Raw genomic sequence first — 14,593 nt, 5'->3', positions numbered from 1 at the left:
CTGATAAAGGCTCCGTTGGGCTCCAGGCATCCACAGATTTCACACACCGAACTTCCCTCATTCAGCACAGATTACAGCACTATTCCCACGTCCAGGCCGCGTGGCGCTGGGGAAGAGAGAGATTACGGCCATGTGGGAATCCAAGCAAGATTATAGTTCATTTCCAGACAGGTGAAAATGGGTTTATGGTTAGAGAGAGGGAGAAAACAAACGACTTCTTTAGCTCCTCTTGTCTGAAGCGGCTCCGTTAGAGACGTAAGCCTTCATGAAATGCTAATTCACAGCGTCTCTCTGTAATTTGTTTCTTAGAATCAAGATCCTTTCTGAATATCCTGGCAGCCTGTAAATATTTGAGCAAACGGATGTGTTTGAATTACTTCAAGTTCACAAATCTGGCCTGCTTGAGAAGATCTGATTGAAAATGTACTCTGGTTAATTTGGTTATGTTTGCAAGGAGCATTTGCTCAAGAGGAAAGCGCTGCGTGTAGCTCCGATTATAAATTCAAACGAAGTCGAGGGACAAACATTTCATCTTGGAATCGTCTCTGTTTAAAGTGGGTGTCAGGATCAGCTCTTTTCACTTCATGACATCTCATGATTTTCTTTTCTTTTGTAGCTGACATTGTTAGTCCCTGAATAAAGACGCACTGTTTACGCTGCAACTCAAACATAATAACTTGATTTTCTGTAGTAAATGTGAGTGGAGTTTGCCTGTGGTTGTCGTGGCATTGCTAAGGTGTTACTAGGTAGTTGCTGGGGTGTTATAGGTGGTTATAATATATATGGTATATATATATATGTGTGTGTGTGTGTTTAATATATATATATATATATATATATATAATAAACAAATAAATAAATAATAATAATTTAACCTACACACACAAAAAACTAAAGCAGATGAAGCTATAGCAATCAGTGGATGTGTAGCTACAGTAATTCTATGTTAAATGCTAAATACATAATTCTGTGGCCTTACAAAACGCAAAAAGCATGAAGGTCTGCAGCTAAACATGACCATCATTTGGGCATAAGTAGATTATACAAAAAAAGGTAAAACAATCGTACAAAGATCGTACAAATTCATTTAAACTAGCCAGCAAATCAGCAAAACATTGTTACGAATTGCCACTAAATTGTGTTGTAATATACATCTGTCAGTGTAAACAGTAAACTATTAAATTCAATTTAAAACTGCAATCAAATATTGCATTTTATATTCATTTAAATATTTTAAAAAGTTAAATAAAAAAATCACTGTGGACATGGCAATGAGTATGAAAATGTATAATGATTCAGTATATTTAGATGCAGAAAGGTGTGAAGAAACACGAAAATAGAAAAAACTCTTTATTGTTCTCTATTGTGTGTGTGTGTAACAATGTTGTTTTAATTGTAGTACGTCCTGTCCTGGTCAGCAGACTGTGTCCCTGAAGTGCAGCAGTGAGTACCTTACACTGTTGCTACATGTTATTGCTGCATGATAATGCTATCTAAGTCTAAACACTCTCTTACTTTCCCTCCTATTCTTTCTCTGTTTAGAGTGTGGAAAGCCACCAGGATCGAGGATCATAGGGGGAAATGCGGCTGCTGACGGTCAGTGGCCATGGCAGGCCAGTCTGCATTTCCAAGGGTCTCACTCATGTGGAGGAACTCTGGTGGCTCCAGACTTCATCATTACCGCTGCTCACTGCTTCCCCAAGTCAGTATACATTACATTAGACAGATTTGATGACTAGTCTACATGTTGGAAACAATATCATGGCCGGTAATCCTAATTAAGTTTAATGAATACATTAGCAAACAATATGCAAAAAGCATGGCTGGATGAATAGATGAATGACTTTGCTTTTTTCTCCCTTTCTTAGAGAAACACTAGGCTCACAGTTGCCTAGTAACTGGAGAGTGTATATTGGTTTGGTGTCCCAGCTCCGGCTTCCCAGCCCATATAATGTAAAGAAAATAATTTTACATAAGAATTATGACCCAGCGACAAAAAACAATGATATTGCCTTACTAAAACTCAGTAAAACTGCCAGTAAGTTTATACACACACACATACACAGAATTGTGAATACATAAGTACTCATGTGATGTATAATACATAAACTTTTATGCAAATCATAGCTTAACTGACATAACCTTAGCTATTAACCATACACAGCACTGTCTAAATTACAGTACCATAAATAGATAAATCAAAGAGGCACTTCTGACCACTGACACGTTTTGTAAATACTGTTAAAAGGTGATATACAGCCTGTCTGCCTGCCTGTGTTTGGCCAGATGTTTCCTGCTGCCAAACAGTGCTGGACCACAGGTTTCGGAGTTACCAAGCAAGGGGCTGGTATGTAATGTATATGTAGGCCAATGTATTTTGTTGAGTTTGGATGTATTGATTTATGTATTAATAACGCTGGCCTTTACATGTGTGTTTGCAGATAATAGTTCCACTCTTTTGATGGAGGTTGCAGTAAACCTGATAGCCTCAGCTGTGTGTAACTCACCTACTGTTTACGGCGGACATATCACTGAGAACATGCAGTGTGCAGGAGATCTTAAGGGAGAGAAAGACTCCTGTCAGGTTAGACATGTTCTCATATTCAAAAGCTTAAAAATGCTGCCACCTTTTGGCACAATATTATATTGCAGTTTGAACTTTGTACTGTTTCATATGCTTTTAGTTCATTCAGTATTATTTCTTCTTTTTCAATCTCCCTCTCTCTCCAGGGGGACAGTGGAGGTCCACTGGTGTGTAAAGTTGATGACAAATGGTATCTCACAGGCGTAACCAGTTGGGGAGATGGCTGTGGAAAGCCGAACCGTCCAGGGGTCTACAGTGACGTAGGGCAACTTTTAATGTGGATATATGGCAAGATGCAGGTAAACACACTTTTGCATTTTTACATGCAAACACACATAATATTGTTCGTCATGAGATTACATACTTATATTTCCTTTGCAAACAGTCTCTTATCATTCTCTTTTTTCTATCCTTGTGTCTTTCTGGCTCCATTTCCTTAATTACAGCAAGAGCGACCATGACCTTCTACTACAACAATGAAGAACAAATCTTCACGTTCTGCTCTGCTGTGTAAACATTTTTATGTACTGAAATAAGTTTTCTCATTTTTTTAAATGACGGAGCACACAGTGACATGCACTTTTGCAGTAAATATATATTTATGTAAAATTTTGAATTCATTATTTAAATACGGAAGATGTAAATGTGTCTGTAAAATCTTTTATTTTGGGAATACTAATGTTCTTAAATAAAAAACATGGATTACATTACTGAATCTATCTTGAAGAAAATGCCAGGACATTTAAGCTGTCCAATTCTGTCTAAATGCACTGTATAGCCTATTGTGTATTATATGTACTGAGCAGATCTACTATTGAGGAGGAACTACTATTTCCTAGCAATACATGTTACATGTAAAGAGTTTCAATAATATTATAAACTGAATACAGTGGAGCAACATATTGAACTGAAGTCACTTTCACTCTGAGAGTAAAGTAATGGTTTTATTTTAGATTTTTGCTGAAAAATAAAACTGTATTACTGTTCTTGAAGACAATTTCTTTTCCGTCTAAAAGGTGAAAGTTGGCGGGATATTTTAACTTATTCATAATCATTAACTTTAGAAAGAATACCCCACTTGGTCTTTTTTTTTACACGCTGAAAACTCACATCTGATTGTTCTTATTTCAAAACAAGAAAAAACTACTGAAGCAATCTGTTCGATTTACGAATACACCCACATGAAACTTAAGTGATTAGTTATATATTTGTTCTACACTTTTTTTATGTGTTCTTTAGGATATGACAGATTAATTTTTAACTACCCCATGAAATAGAACTAACAGATAAACGAACAGTCTCATTGTAATTTATTAACATAATTTAAAATGTATTAACATTACAAAAAGTGTACATTACACAATGTGTGTATATCATTTTTGTATTTTACATCACGAGTTATTTATTTATTTTATATCAGATTATCTGGCCTTCAAAGATTAAATCTGTCTCTGGTCTGTTTGTTTCTCAATGAGCTTTAATGACCTTGTCAGCTTATTGCAAGGGCACATTCAGCACTGCTCAATGGTTAGATATTAAGAAATGTCCCAAAGGCTTGTGTTTATGCGCATGTTTTAAGGTTTACTGGATAAGACGGGTCAGAGCGAAGGGTTTGAAGGTCGTTATATACGAAACACACACTCTTTCTCTCCTCCCTGTAGCTCTCACTGATTTGTCATTCGCTCCACCAGTTACAATTCCACCATCAGAGAGTTTAAGGAGCTCCCTGCAAACATTCAAACTCCTCTTTGACTTACACCCTCACACACATATATCACAGTTCTGCAATTATCAACCCTGAAAGCTTTGAGATCCTGCAACACTGCTAACGATGGGAGTGGGTAAGTTTGATTCAACTTTATATAATGTTTTGAAAATCAGTACTTATAAAAACTAAAAGGCACTAAACTTTTAAGTATGTCTTTTAAGAAAAACATATCATATATCACACAAAAACATTTAAATGATGTCCTCTTTCACTCGCCCTTATGTTGTTACACACTTGTATGACTGACTTTTTCTGCAGAACATAAAAGAAGATATTTTAAAAATTGTTAGAACAAACAATGTTTTGGTTGATTTTGGGGTCAACTATCCATTTAACAAATTTAGACATGTATTAGAGAAAGTAAAAATAATATTTACACTAGGTTTAAAGTTAACATACCCGTTGTGTGTTCTCTTTTAAGAAAAACCTGAGTATTCAGATGCTGATTTCACCTATGGTAAGAATGTCTGATGCTTAATTATACCCCTTTAAATTAAAATGACAGGACTGTGAAATGATCATAAACTCATTTGAAAATGTGTATTTTGTGAGTGTGAATGTTGGACATTTGATTGCGTCTTATTTTACATATCTCAAACTAAGTAACAGTCCTGCTCTAACAGCCAGTAAACAGAAGCTAAAGTTGTGCTTTACAACTATTAATGCAAAGTTTTTTTAGAAAAACTTTTGTGGATATCTTGTTTGTAACTATCTGTGTGTGTGCTTATGCCAGATTATGAGTCAATCAGAAGAGGTGGGCTGATCTTTGCAGCTGTTTTGTTCTGTTTGGGCATGGCTATCATATTCGGTGAGTATGTCTAGATTCGTGCAATCTACAGCATGTCCTTTCTGCATACATTATAATAAAAAATACAAGCAAACACAGGAATGCACGCACACATCGTTTTTTCCTTGTATAATCAAACGTTATCTTCTTTTCTGGCAGGCAAAAAGCTCAACTGTGGAAACAAGGCGTCTTCTAAGTAAGGCACATAAAATATTTATACAATAAAAGATACAATAAAAGACACACACATTCTCCCTCTCTTACCTCTTGGTGTGTCTTCTCTATAGGCTTGAAGACAATGGTGATCTTTGACCTCTCCTTCATTAACCTTCACTGTGAGCATGCATATGCACTATCATACATGGTTACACTTTTGGCAAGCATATTCCTAGCAAGCATTACATCATGTTTTAAAAAATAAATGTCATTTTTTAAATGACTTTTAAAAGGTCATGGTCTTTCTTACTTCATTATTTCAGAAACTCTGAATGCATTACAGATTCACAACACATAAAAGTATATTAACAGAATGTTGATGGAAAAGATCCCCATTTATTCAATAACCAAATTCCAGTTCTCTTGCTCCGTTTTCTGCAGGTAAACGGACACCTCAGTAAATTCACCAAGGATGACCATTTTTTTCAACGTACAGTGAAGATTTTTTTTCAGATAGTTAATTTTCATTCACAAGATCTATGTATACTGTCACAATAAAATAAAACTCAAATGATCCTTTCTGTGAAATCTACTACAATTTTAAAGAACATTGTAGTGTCAAATAGTAGGCTATACGTCAAAATCTTGATAACTAAAAGCGAGATTTGACAATGAGCAGTTATTCACGTGGTTTTAGAACACGTGTTACACTCAGACGCATTATATTTTAAGATACTGCTTCACACAGTTATTTTTAGAACTGTATATACGACCACAATCATCTGCAACAACATCAATCACTCTGTCTTTGAAAGGATGCTGCTTCGCCTTTAGGTCGGGCCTGAGTCCGCGCGCGCGCTAGAGCTCGGCTCTTGTAATTGGCTCAGCGCTGTGCTGTTTTCCATGCGCCACTGGGCGAGTCTCGGCTGTCTCAGTAACCCTCTTTTATCCTCAAAAAAGGAGAGCGAAAGAGGGCAGACTCAGAGCTGTGCTCGGGCGTAGGGACCGCCATTATTGGGAGGCTTGGACAATCACTTTCACCCTCACGCACAATGTATATATATTGTAACGTTTAAAGACATGCGTGGCCCATATTGCTCGTGATTTGGCTACGAAAAACTGGATGTTTTGTCTCAGTGTAAAGGCATCGCTGCATGTCGTCGGCACACGGTAAATCAGCATTTTATGGCCACAACAAAGGGCATTATAACAGATCAAAACCAACGTGCTTAGGCCGGAGGAAGAAATTAAAACAAGCCTTTTTCTGCACGGAAACGACTGGCCTCCGAGAAAGGACATTTTTTGTTTGGATATGTTTAGCCGTCGGTGGATTTTCACAGCCGTTTCTATGCGAACGCGAGATCAGTAAGTTGCGCCTGACAAAAATATCCCTTGGAAACTGCAAGTCTGTCAAACCACAATCAAACAGCCCCCACGGAATTTAATGTCCTCGGCTTTTTGCGTAGTCTTTTGTTTTCCTTTCTTTATGGTTTCCAACAACACTGACCGGCTCGGTCGTAAACCCTCTTGCGCTGGCCTGGACGAGGGAAGAGGGATTGAGAAGGGAAAGGGAGGACGGAGAAAAACACTGGTATGTATGTGTATTAACCCCGGTGTTTCATTAAAACAAGTATTTGCGAGCAAAGTAGACCGTGTCACCTACGTGACAGATTTCAGACGTTTAAGAAGCCTATAAATCGAATATCTTTAAATAAGGAGTGAAGTAGGCTACCTAGTAGCTACAGAAGGAAAATTGTATCTACAAATACAAGTGAGTACTGTCTATTGTGCAGGCAGCGCCTTGGTTGCACTGAAAACGGATTTATCTTGCACTCTAATAATCTCAGAATGTTATAAATTGGCAGACTATTTTCTCACGTGATGTGCACCTAGTTAGTCGCTATGTAACGCTGCATTGAAGAATACACCAACGTAGATGAATCGCGCTAATTTATTATAACCGCATACTCTGATTTAAATACGTGAGGAAAATGTCACAGACAGTTGAGTGTGTAATTTCTCTTGCAGCAGCACAGACAGCTGAGCCGCTCATAGGAAGGCAGCTCTGAACCATGACATCCCCATTACGTAGCTTTCTTGCTTAGGCTATGCTGGGCCTAGGCTTTGGGAGTGAAATACTTTAGCAGTTGCTTTTTTTTTTTTTTAGGGTTCAGAACTTCACATGTGTATTTTGCTTGAAGAGTGTGCCGTAGGATGTCTTTATTTTGCCATGCACATACAACCACAACTGTGCTTGATGTATATTCAAGCCATATATTTCTCAGTGTCTAACAACACAGTGGGCTACAGCAAGTACAGGGAAGTCAGAACATCAGGTTGTGTCTTGGTGTGTGTGTTGAAGGTAAGTCTAAACAGCTGGTAGACTCAGATATCATGTAGCAATCAAACAGTATTGTCGCTAGCACCCACTTGGACTGCACCTGACCCGCCTGTGGATCGCCTACTTTGAGCTCTGTAGCCAGACAGAGTCTGTATTTTTGTTTTTAAGTCTACAACACCAGATATTGCATGAGGATTCACCAGCAAAACATTTCCTTCATGTGGTACTGTACCACTAAAAGTAAGCAGGAGTAATACATCGTCCAGGAATAGCTGTAGAAAACGCTATTTTAAATAGCCAAAAATGTTGTTATTTATTGTATTTGGTACAGCACTAATTAAGTGATGAATAAAGATTTTTTAATACTGTATTATGCATTCATAACAATACAACAACGTAAATAATGTATGTGCCTTTGTTTTGCTGCAAAGTGCAAGAATTGTTGTCAAAAGTAATCTTGTTTCATATTATTTTTAAATTCTTTTTTTCAGTAAATTAAATAAATGATTACTGAATACATTCTTTGAAAATGTTAAAATGTCACCCATTTAGTTGTCTAATTTACAATATGCATACAGTTAATACTGGTTTCCCACAACTGCATACAGTATGTGACAATGCCCTTAGATAACAGTTAATACACCAAAAAATTCTGTGAGAATGTTTTCTTTTGTGGAACACACTAGGTGAATTTAAGAATATTCTGCCCACTCTTTTCAGTATATTGAAAGTGTATGAGGACTGGGGCCATCAAGCTACAGAAAAGCAAAAAAGTAACATGAAAGTAACAACGTAAAACAACAACTTAAATTTCGGTCTGTTTTTCAAATAATGGCTTTAGAAGACATGGAATAGCCCATCACATCAGCCACTTATGATGCTTTTATGGTGCTTTTTTGTCCTTTCTGAAGCTTGAAAGCTCCAGTCCACATTCATTGTAATTGGATGGAAAACAGCAATCAACTACATTATGCATTTCACGGATAAAAGACAGCCATATGGGTTTGGAATGACATATAAGTGAGAAAATGACGGAATTGTGGGTGTGCTATTGTGTTTGAAATAATACAGAGATGGTTAAAGAAAGAAATCAATAAATGCTGTTAATATTCTATTCACTAGTTCTTATTTGTTTAAATGTGCTTGCTATTAGATCATGCTCATAAAATACTTTGAAAATGTAGGTTAACTGTTTGACCCTAACTGCTAAGTGCTACAGTTCACTGGGGGGGGGGGGGGAAATTACCTTTACTGTTATTTAAGGTTTTCTGTATTTATTATATTGTACCTTAGTATTTTGTATGTAGTATTGTGTAATCACACATTATACAACCTGGTCCATATCTACAACCGGAATATCATAGAAACTTAAATGAATGATTGAACAACCACATAGCAACGCTTTACGAACAGCTCAGAATGACTTGGAAACCATCTAGTAACACCCTGGCAATGTTTTTGAATTGAAAGTTGAACTGACAAGCACCAGTGACATTCAGATAATGAAATATTGTAAAAGTTGTCATTAATATGATTTTGGCTGTAAGAATATGGGAGCCTTGGTATTTTATTTACAGTATTGAACTTTGGGATGTGAATTGACTACTTCAGACAAGACTTATTTACTGCAAATGAACTAATCAGGAATTTCCTAAGTCTTTAAATAGCAGCACTAGCACTAACTAAGGATAACAGTGGATTAATTACATGCTGGAATTATTGCTTATGTCTGCTGTGTAAGAAAGCACCATTATTAAATGGCCAACCAACATACTGTATGCAAGCAATGTGGCCATTTAAATAATAACCATTTTAAGTGTTTTGGAAACTCGCAAAAACTAAACACAAAATAACCAGAAACTAGCGAACAGTATTCAAATTCAGTGTTCAAATTCAAAGCACATCATGAAACCAAGTGTTAATAGATGATTATGAAGGACTGTGAAGTGAACTATTCTAACTATAGTAGTCAACATTTGAAGTGGATCAAAAAAGTTAATCAAAGTTGTCCTAAGACAAGAACGGGTATTGTTTTGGTTTTAGGACAACTTTGATGAAAGGTTTTGATCCACTTCAAATGTTGACTACTGTAGTTTTTTGAGTATTTACATAGTTGTGTAGGATTGCTAGCATAGAAATTGATCTATCAGTCTTATATTGAAATCCATAATCAAAACTTTTGCTTTTTTGATTAGAATTGTATTTCTACATGTATTAATGTTTGTTTAGACTATCATTTAAATATTATTGAAGAACCGTTATTAGAAACATTGAAATTTATTTATGTAAATTGCAAGGTACATTAAGGGATTTAGTGTTTAATGTGGGGTTATACTATGTGAATTGAATATCATCTTAATATCTGTGGGAACTCATTAAGTAGGTTAAAATGCTTTTAAATTAGCCTTTTGTGCCTTTCTCCCTCTTTTTCTCATTTAGGCTAGCCCCAATTCCTGCTTCTGCCTCTTCATGTCTCATCTCTGATTAGTACCCTCTAATATGGGCCGAACATACAAGCAGTTTTCTTGATCTGAAAGGATGATTGAAACATCAGAACTAAATCCTAAATTGTGAATCAAATACAGGGCCTTACTTCAACATTTTATGGACACGTTTTAAAGAGTCTGCCTCTGTCATCCTTTGGGGCATGGCAAGATGAATGCCCGTGTACGATGATGATGGCTAAAAAGCAAGAATCCCGAATGCCTATCTACAACCTCGTTGTTGTTGGCCTGTCGGGAACTGAGAAGGAGAAGGGGCAATGTGGAGTTGGCAAATCATGCCTTTGTAACCGCTTTGTCCGCCCTAGTGCGGATGACTTCCATCTTGATCACACTTCTGTGCTAAGTACAAGTGACTTCGGTGGCCGGGTTGTCAACAATGACCACTTCCTGTTCTGGGGAGAAGTGGGGAGAATTTTGGAAGATTGCGCAGACTGCAGAATGCATGTGGTTGAGCAGACCGAATTCATTGATGACCAGACGTTTCAGCCCCATCGCAGCACAGCCTTACAGCCCTACATCAAAAGAGCTGCCTCCACCAAACTGGCTTCTGCTGAAAAACTTATGTACTTCTGCACTGATCAGTTGGGACTGGAGCAAGACTTCGAACAGAAGCAAATGCCCGAAGGCAAGTTGCAGGTGGATGGCTTTCTGCTTTGTGTTGATGTCAGTCGTGGTATGAACCGCAACTTTGATGATCAAATGAAATTTGTCACCAACTTGTACAATCACTTAAGCAAGACAAAAAAGCCTATTGTGCTGGTTCTCACTAAGTGTGATGAGGGTGTGGAGCGATACATCAAGGACTCTCATACCTTTGCCATTACAAAAAAGAACTTGCAGGTTGTTGAAACGTCGGCACGGTCCAACGTCAATGTTGATTTGGCTTTCCTTACCTTGATACAGCTCGTTGATAAGGGAAGAGGTAAGCCCAAGATCATACCTTACTTTGAGGCACTGAAACACCAGAGTCAACTAATTGCTTCTGCAAAGGACCGCTATGAGTGGTTAGTGAACCACATTGTGAAGAATCACAATGAAACATGGCCCAACGTTAGCCGACGAATGCAGACTTCACCTGAATACAAGGAGTATGTATTTTTAGAAGGTACGGGTAAGGCTAAAAAGCTATTTCAACAACACATTCACAGGCTAAAACAGGAACACATTGAAAGGCGTCGCAAAGCATACTTGAGCGCTCTTCCACTCGCCTTGAGTAGCTTAGTGTCCGAGTTGGATGAAATTGAGCATTTGAGTTGGTCAGGGGTCCAGAAGGTCCTCGAGTCTAAAAAAGACTTTGATCATTGGTTTGTGGTACTGGACGATGCACCATGGGAGGAAACACCACATCTTGACAACATGGAGGATGAGCGTATCCCCTTTGATGTGCTAGACACCACGGCTGCTGAAATAATCTTTGATGCACACCTTGAACACTTGCGCAACGAATGCAAGCGTGCCCAGATGCGTCATGGGTTCAAAGCAAAATTAGCATCATCACCTTTCGTTACCCCTGGCAAACCCTGGGAGGAGGCCCGAAGCTTCATCATGAACGAAGACTTCTACCAGTGGCTTGAGGAGCCAGAATATTTGGACATTTATAACCGGCACCAGAAAGCAATCATCGACAGGGCAAAAGAGGATTTTCAGGAGCTTTTGCTGGAGTACTCTGAGCTCTTTTATGAACTTGAGGTAGATGCCAAACCTAGTAAAGAGAAGATGGGAGCAATTCAAGAAGTGTTAGGTGAAGAACAACGCTTCAAGACCCTTCAGAAATTACAAGCCGAAAGGGATGCTTTAGTGCTGAAACACATCCATTTTGTGTATCACCCTACGAAGGAAACATGTCCGAAGTGCCCACACTGTGTTGACAACAAAATTGAGCAAATACTAGCTTCGTGCTTCCCTGCACAATACCCTTCCTTTGGAAAGTCCAATATGTTTGATGGAAAGGTAGATAGAATCAATCTTGTTATACTGGGCAAAGATGGTCTTGCCAGAGAATTAGCCAATGAGATTCGGGCATTGTGTACCAATGACGATCATTATATGCTTGAAGGTAGAATGTATGAGCTTGTCCTTCGGCCCATTGAGGGTAATGTTAGACTTCCTGTCAATTCATTTCATACATCCACATTTACTCCCCATGGATGCCTGTGTTTGTACAATTCAAAAGAGTCCTTGTCATACATTGTTGAAAGTATTGAGAAGTTGCGAGAGTCCACACTTGGCAGAAGGGACAACCATATGGCTCAGCTTCCCCTGTCACTCTTACTAGTAACCAAAAGAGGTGTTGGAGGACTGGGTGACATTGGTGGTGAGACTGCTCAAGCATTAATCTCACAGGGTCAGCAGGTAGCCATAAAACTGCAGTGTAACTACCTGGAACCTGCCTCCCCAGGCACTGGCTATGGGCGAAATGTAAATGAAAAGCAGATCAATCAGGTCTTGAAGGTTCTACTAGAAACAAGGAGGACATCTACATTTCGTAGCTGTTCTCCACCTGCACCTCCACTGCCTCCATGCATTCGAGAATTACAGCAGGATCAGAGTCCAGAGGCTGAATTGCGTATTGTCATGTGCCTAATGTGTGGAGACTCCTATGACATTGATCAACTCTTTGCACCATTCCTGCTTCCTCAGCATTGCAGGCCGACCTCTCCTCAAACAAGTGGCACTTCAGTGCTGCTAGAACAAACAATTGGTGGTCACAAGCATACAATTGAACTGTCTCTAATGTCATACCATGCTTCTTTTGCCACTCGTAAGAGTCGGCTGGTGCATGGCTACATTGCTGTATACTCTGCTAGCCGCAAGGCTTCTTTTGAAACCCTGTGTGCCTTTTTGTGTGAGGTTCAGGACATTGTCCCAGTTCAGCTGCTTGCAGTGGGGGAAACCCGGACTGAGCTTCTGGACTCTGAGTCTGCTCATGAGTTGCTAGTCCAAGGTGAAGAACTGGCCCGTGAACTTGATGGACGGTTTTGCAGTATTGTCTGTGGCACTGGAGTAGTTGTTGGAGGACTACACAAACTAGACCTTTTGGAACAATTTTTCACAGAGGTATTAGAAAAGAGAACTATTGTTGAGGCCAGTCATATGTATGAAAACGTTGCAGACACCAGTAGCACAAATGAGAATGTGTATTCGCCACACTGTGGCTCCTCAAGCCCTGTAACAATGCTGTTAGATTCTGAGGAAGACATGGAAGCTTCCCCGCCTTACCATGATGGCACACTCACCTCTCACGGTGGATTCAAATTGCCTGACCTGGACTCAGGTGACACATTCTCTGTGATCTCTGACCTTAGCACCTTTGAGAACAAGCTAAATAATAAAGTTCCTCCACAAGTAAGACCCAAACCTAGTGTCACATTTGACCTTAGAAAACCAAATTTTAATCCGTATGTGGATGCAGTCAGCCATCGCCGTTCCCTTACATCCAATGTGACGTGGCCTCTAGGAGGAGATTATGATCCTTCGGACTACGCTGAGCCAATGGATGCTGTCTCTAAACCCCGCCCCAGCTATGAGGACAGCATATATTCTGTGCCACATGACAGCACACAGGGCAAAATTATTACCATCCGCAATTCCAATCGGATCCACTCTAATGGAGGAGGCAATGGTTCAGACAGTGAAGGGGATGGCAGTTCATTGGAGAGACGTCGCAAGTTCTCCGCTGCACGGGTGAAGCCACGTCTCTACCGTGATTGTTCCAAACGTCTGGGGAAGTTCAGCAGTTTCCGCACTAGTTTTTCCATTGGTAGCGATGATGAGATTGGCACTCTCTCAAGGTCAAAAGATGATGATGTTTCAGGACTAAAGGCAGACATACTCAATGAAGAAGGAGAAGATCCCAAAAAAAGGAACATACTGAAAAGTCTTCGCAGACCAGGCAAAGTAAGATTGATTTATTTACTAATTTTACATGGCTTTTAAAAAAAGTATGCTCGTCTGTTTTTAACATTGTAATATTTAATTGAATTGCTGTTATTGGAGGCTTCATTAAGGAGTCAAAACTAGTGGTCGACCGATATGGGTTTTTTGACAGTCGATATCTTGGAAAGCAGGGTGGCCGATGGCTGATATAATTTTATTTATTTTAATTAATATTTAAGAAATTTGAAATCATTTGAAAATGGATTGAAAATAATTGTGTAAAATAAACATACTTATAATTTAGAAGACAAAGCATTTTTCACAAATAAATATTTAATAAATATCTAATTGAAAAGGAATGAACCAACAGGCCACTCAGTATTCTGGGAAGTTTGTGTGCATTGGGAATTTTATTTTATTTTTTTTCAAATAAAGCCAAGGTAACACTCATTTTACATACAGCACGCAATGAAAATGACATGAATATGACAGTGGGCAAATGCATAAAGCGCAGCATAGTTTGAAATCACGAGTTTAAAGTTTGTCGATCGCACGTCTCCAGTGAAGCTGAACTCTC

The 14,593-nt window shown here is 38.7% G+C and overlaps 3 protein-coding genes across 6 annotated transcripts in view; all 3 read left to right on the top strand.

Moving 5' to 3' along the window:
- Window positions 1-3,586, top strand: part of tmprss13b (transmembrane serine protease 13b) — a 9,154-nt gene extending 5,568 nt beyond the window's left edge. Inside the window, exons 7-13 of one of the 2 annotated variants that reach the window (XM_016560662.1) lie at window positions 1,400-1,443; window positions 1,543-1,702; window positions 1,869-2,038; window positions 2,249-2,347; window positions 2,442-2,584; window positions 2,731-2,883; window positions 3,031-3,586. In XM_016560662.1, the coding sequence (XP_016416148.1) occupies window positions 1,400-1,443; window positions 1,543-1,702; window positions 1,869-2,038; window positions 2,249-2,347; window positions 2,442-2,584; window positions 2,731-2,883; window positions 3,031-3,045 (784 nt within the window). In that variant the 3' untranslated portion in view covers window positions 3,046-3,586. Of the gene's footprint in view, window positions 1-1,399; window positions 1,444-1,542; window positions 1,703-1,868; window positions 2,039-2,248; window positions 2,348-2,441; window positions 2,585-2,730; window positions 2,884-3,030 lie in introns of those variants that run through there. The other variant, XM_016560663.1, reaches the window with a different exon arrangement.
- Window positions 3,587-4,238: 652 nt separating this feature from the next.
- Window positions 4,239-5,862, top strand: LOC107746437 (sodium/potassium-transporting ATPase subunit gamma-like). Of its 2 annotated transcripts, none has more exons than XM_016560660.1 (6): window positions 4,239-4,425; window positions 4,774-4,809; window positions 5,086-5,160; window positions 5,299-5,335; window positions 5,427-5,440; window positions 5,737-5,862. In XM_016560660.1, exons 1-6 carry the CDS (start codon window positions 4,416-4,418, stop codon window positions 5,754-5,756), a joined length of 192 nt encoding a protein of 63 aa, XP_016416146.1. In that variant the 5' UTR covers window positions 4,239-4,415; the 3' UTR covers window positions 5,757-5,862. The 2 variants fall into 2 exon arrangements, with proteins under 2 accessions (XP_016416146.1, XP_016416147.1); XM_016560661.1 differs by having other exon boundaries at window positions 5,427-5,474; window positions 5,737-5,852.
- A 256-nt stretch (window positions 5,863-6,118) lies between these two features.
- LOC107746386 (rho GTPase-activating protein 35-like) overlaps window positions 6,119-14,593 on the top strand; it is an 11,986-nt gene continuing 3,511 nt past the window's right edge. Inside the window, exons 1-3 of one of the 2 annotated variants that reach the window (XM_016560589.1) lie at window positions 6,119-6,886; window positions 7,324-7,657; window positions 10,076-14,037. In XM_016560589.1, coding sequence (XP_016416075.1) covers window positions 10,309-14,037 — 3,729 coding nt within the window. In that variant the 5' untranslated portion in view covers window positions 6,119-6,886; window positions 7,324-7,657; window positions 10,076-10,308. The remainder of the gene's footprint in view (window positions 6,887-7,323; window positions 7,658-10,075; window positions 14,038-14,593) is intronic. The other variant, XM_016560588.1, reaches the window with a different exon arrangement.

The sequence above is a fragment of the Sinocyclocheilus rhinocerous genome, unplaced genomic scaffold (assembly GCF_001515625.1).
Source record: "Sinocyclocheilus rhinocerous isolate Xijiao unplaced genomic scaffold, SAMN03320098_v1.1 scaffold77, whole genome shotgun sequence".
NCBI lineage: Eukaryota > Metazoa > Chordata > Actinopteri > Cypriniformes > Cyprinidae > Sinocyclocheilus > Sinocyclocheilus rhinocerous.
This window is presented reverse-complemented; position numbering and strand designations above follow the sequence as displayed.

What these genes read in the sequence shown, in the direction of transcription:
- LOC107746437 (XM_016560660.1), top strand. An exon ending in AGATGCTGATTTCACCTATG is followed by an intron (nt 4,810 to 5,085) that starts GTAAGAATGTCT and finishes TGCTTATGCCAG; the next exon opens with ATTATGAGTCAATCAGAAGA. An exon ending in GGGCATGGCTATCATATTCG is followed by an intron (nt 5,161 to 5,298) that starts GTGAGTATGTCT and finishes CTTTTCTGGCAG; the next exon opens with GCAAAAAGCTCAACTGTGGA.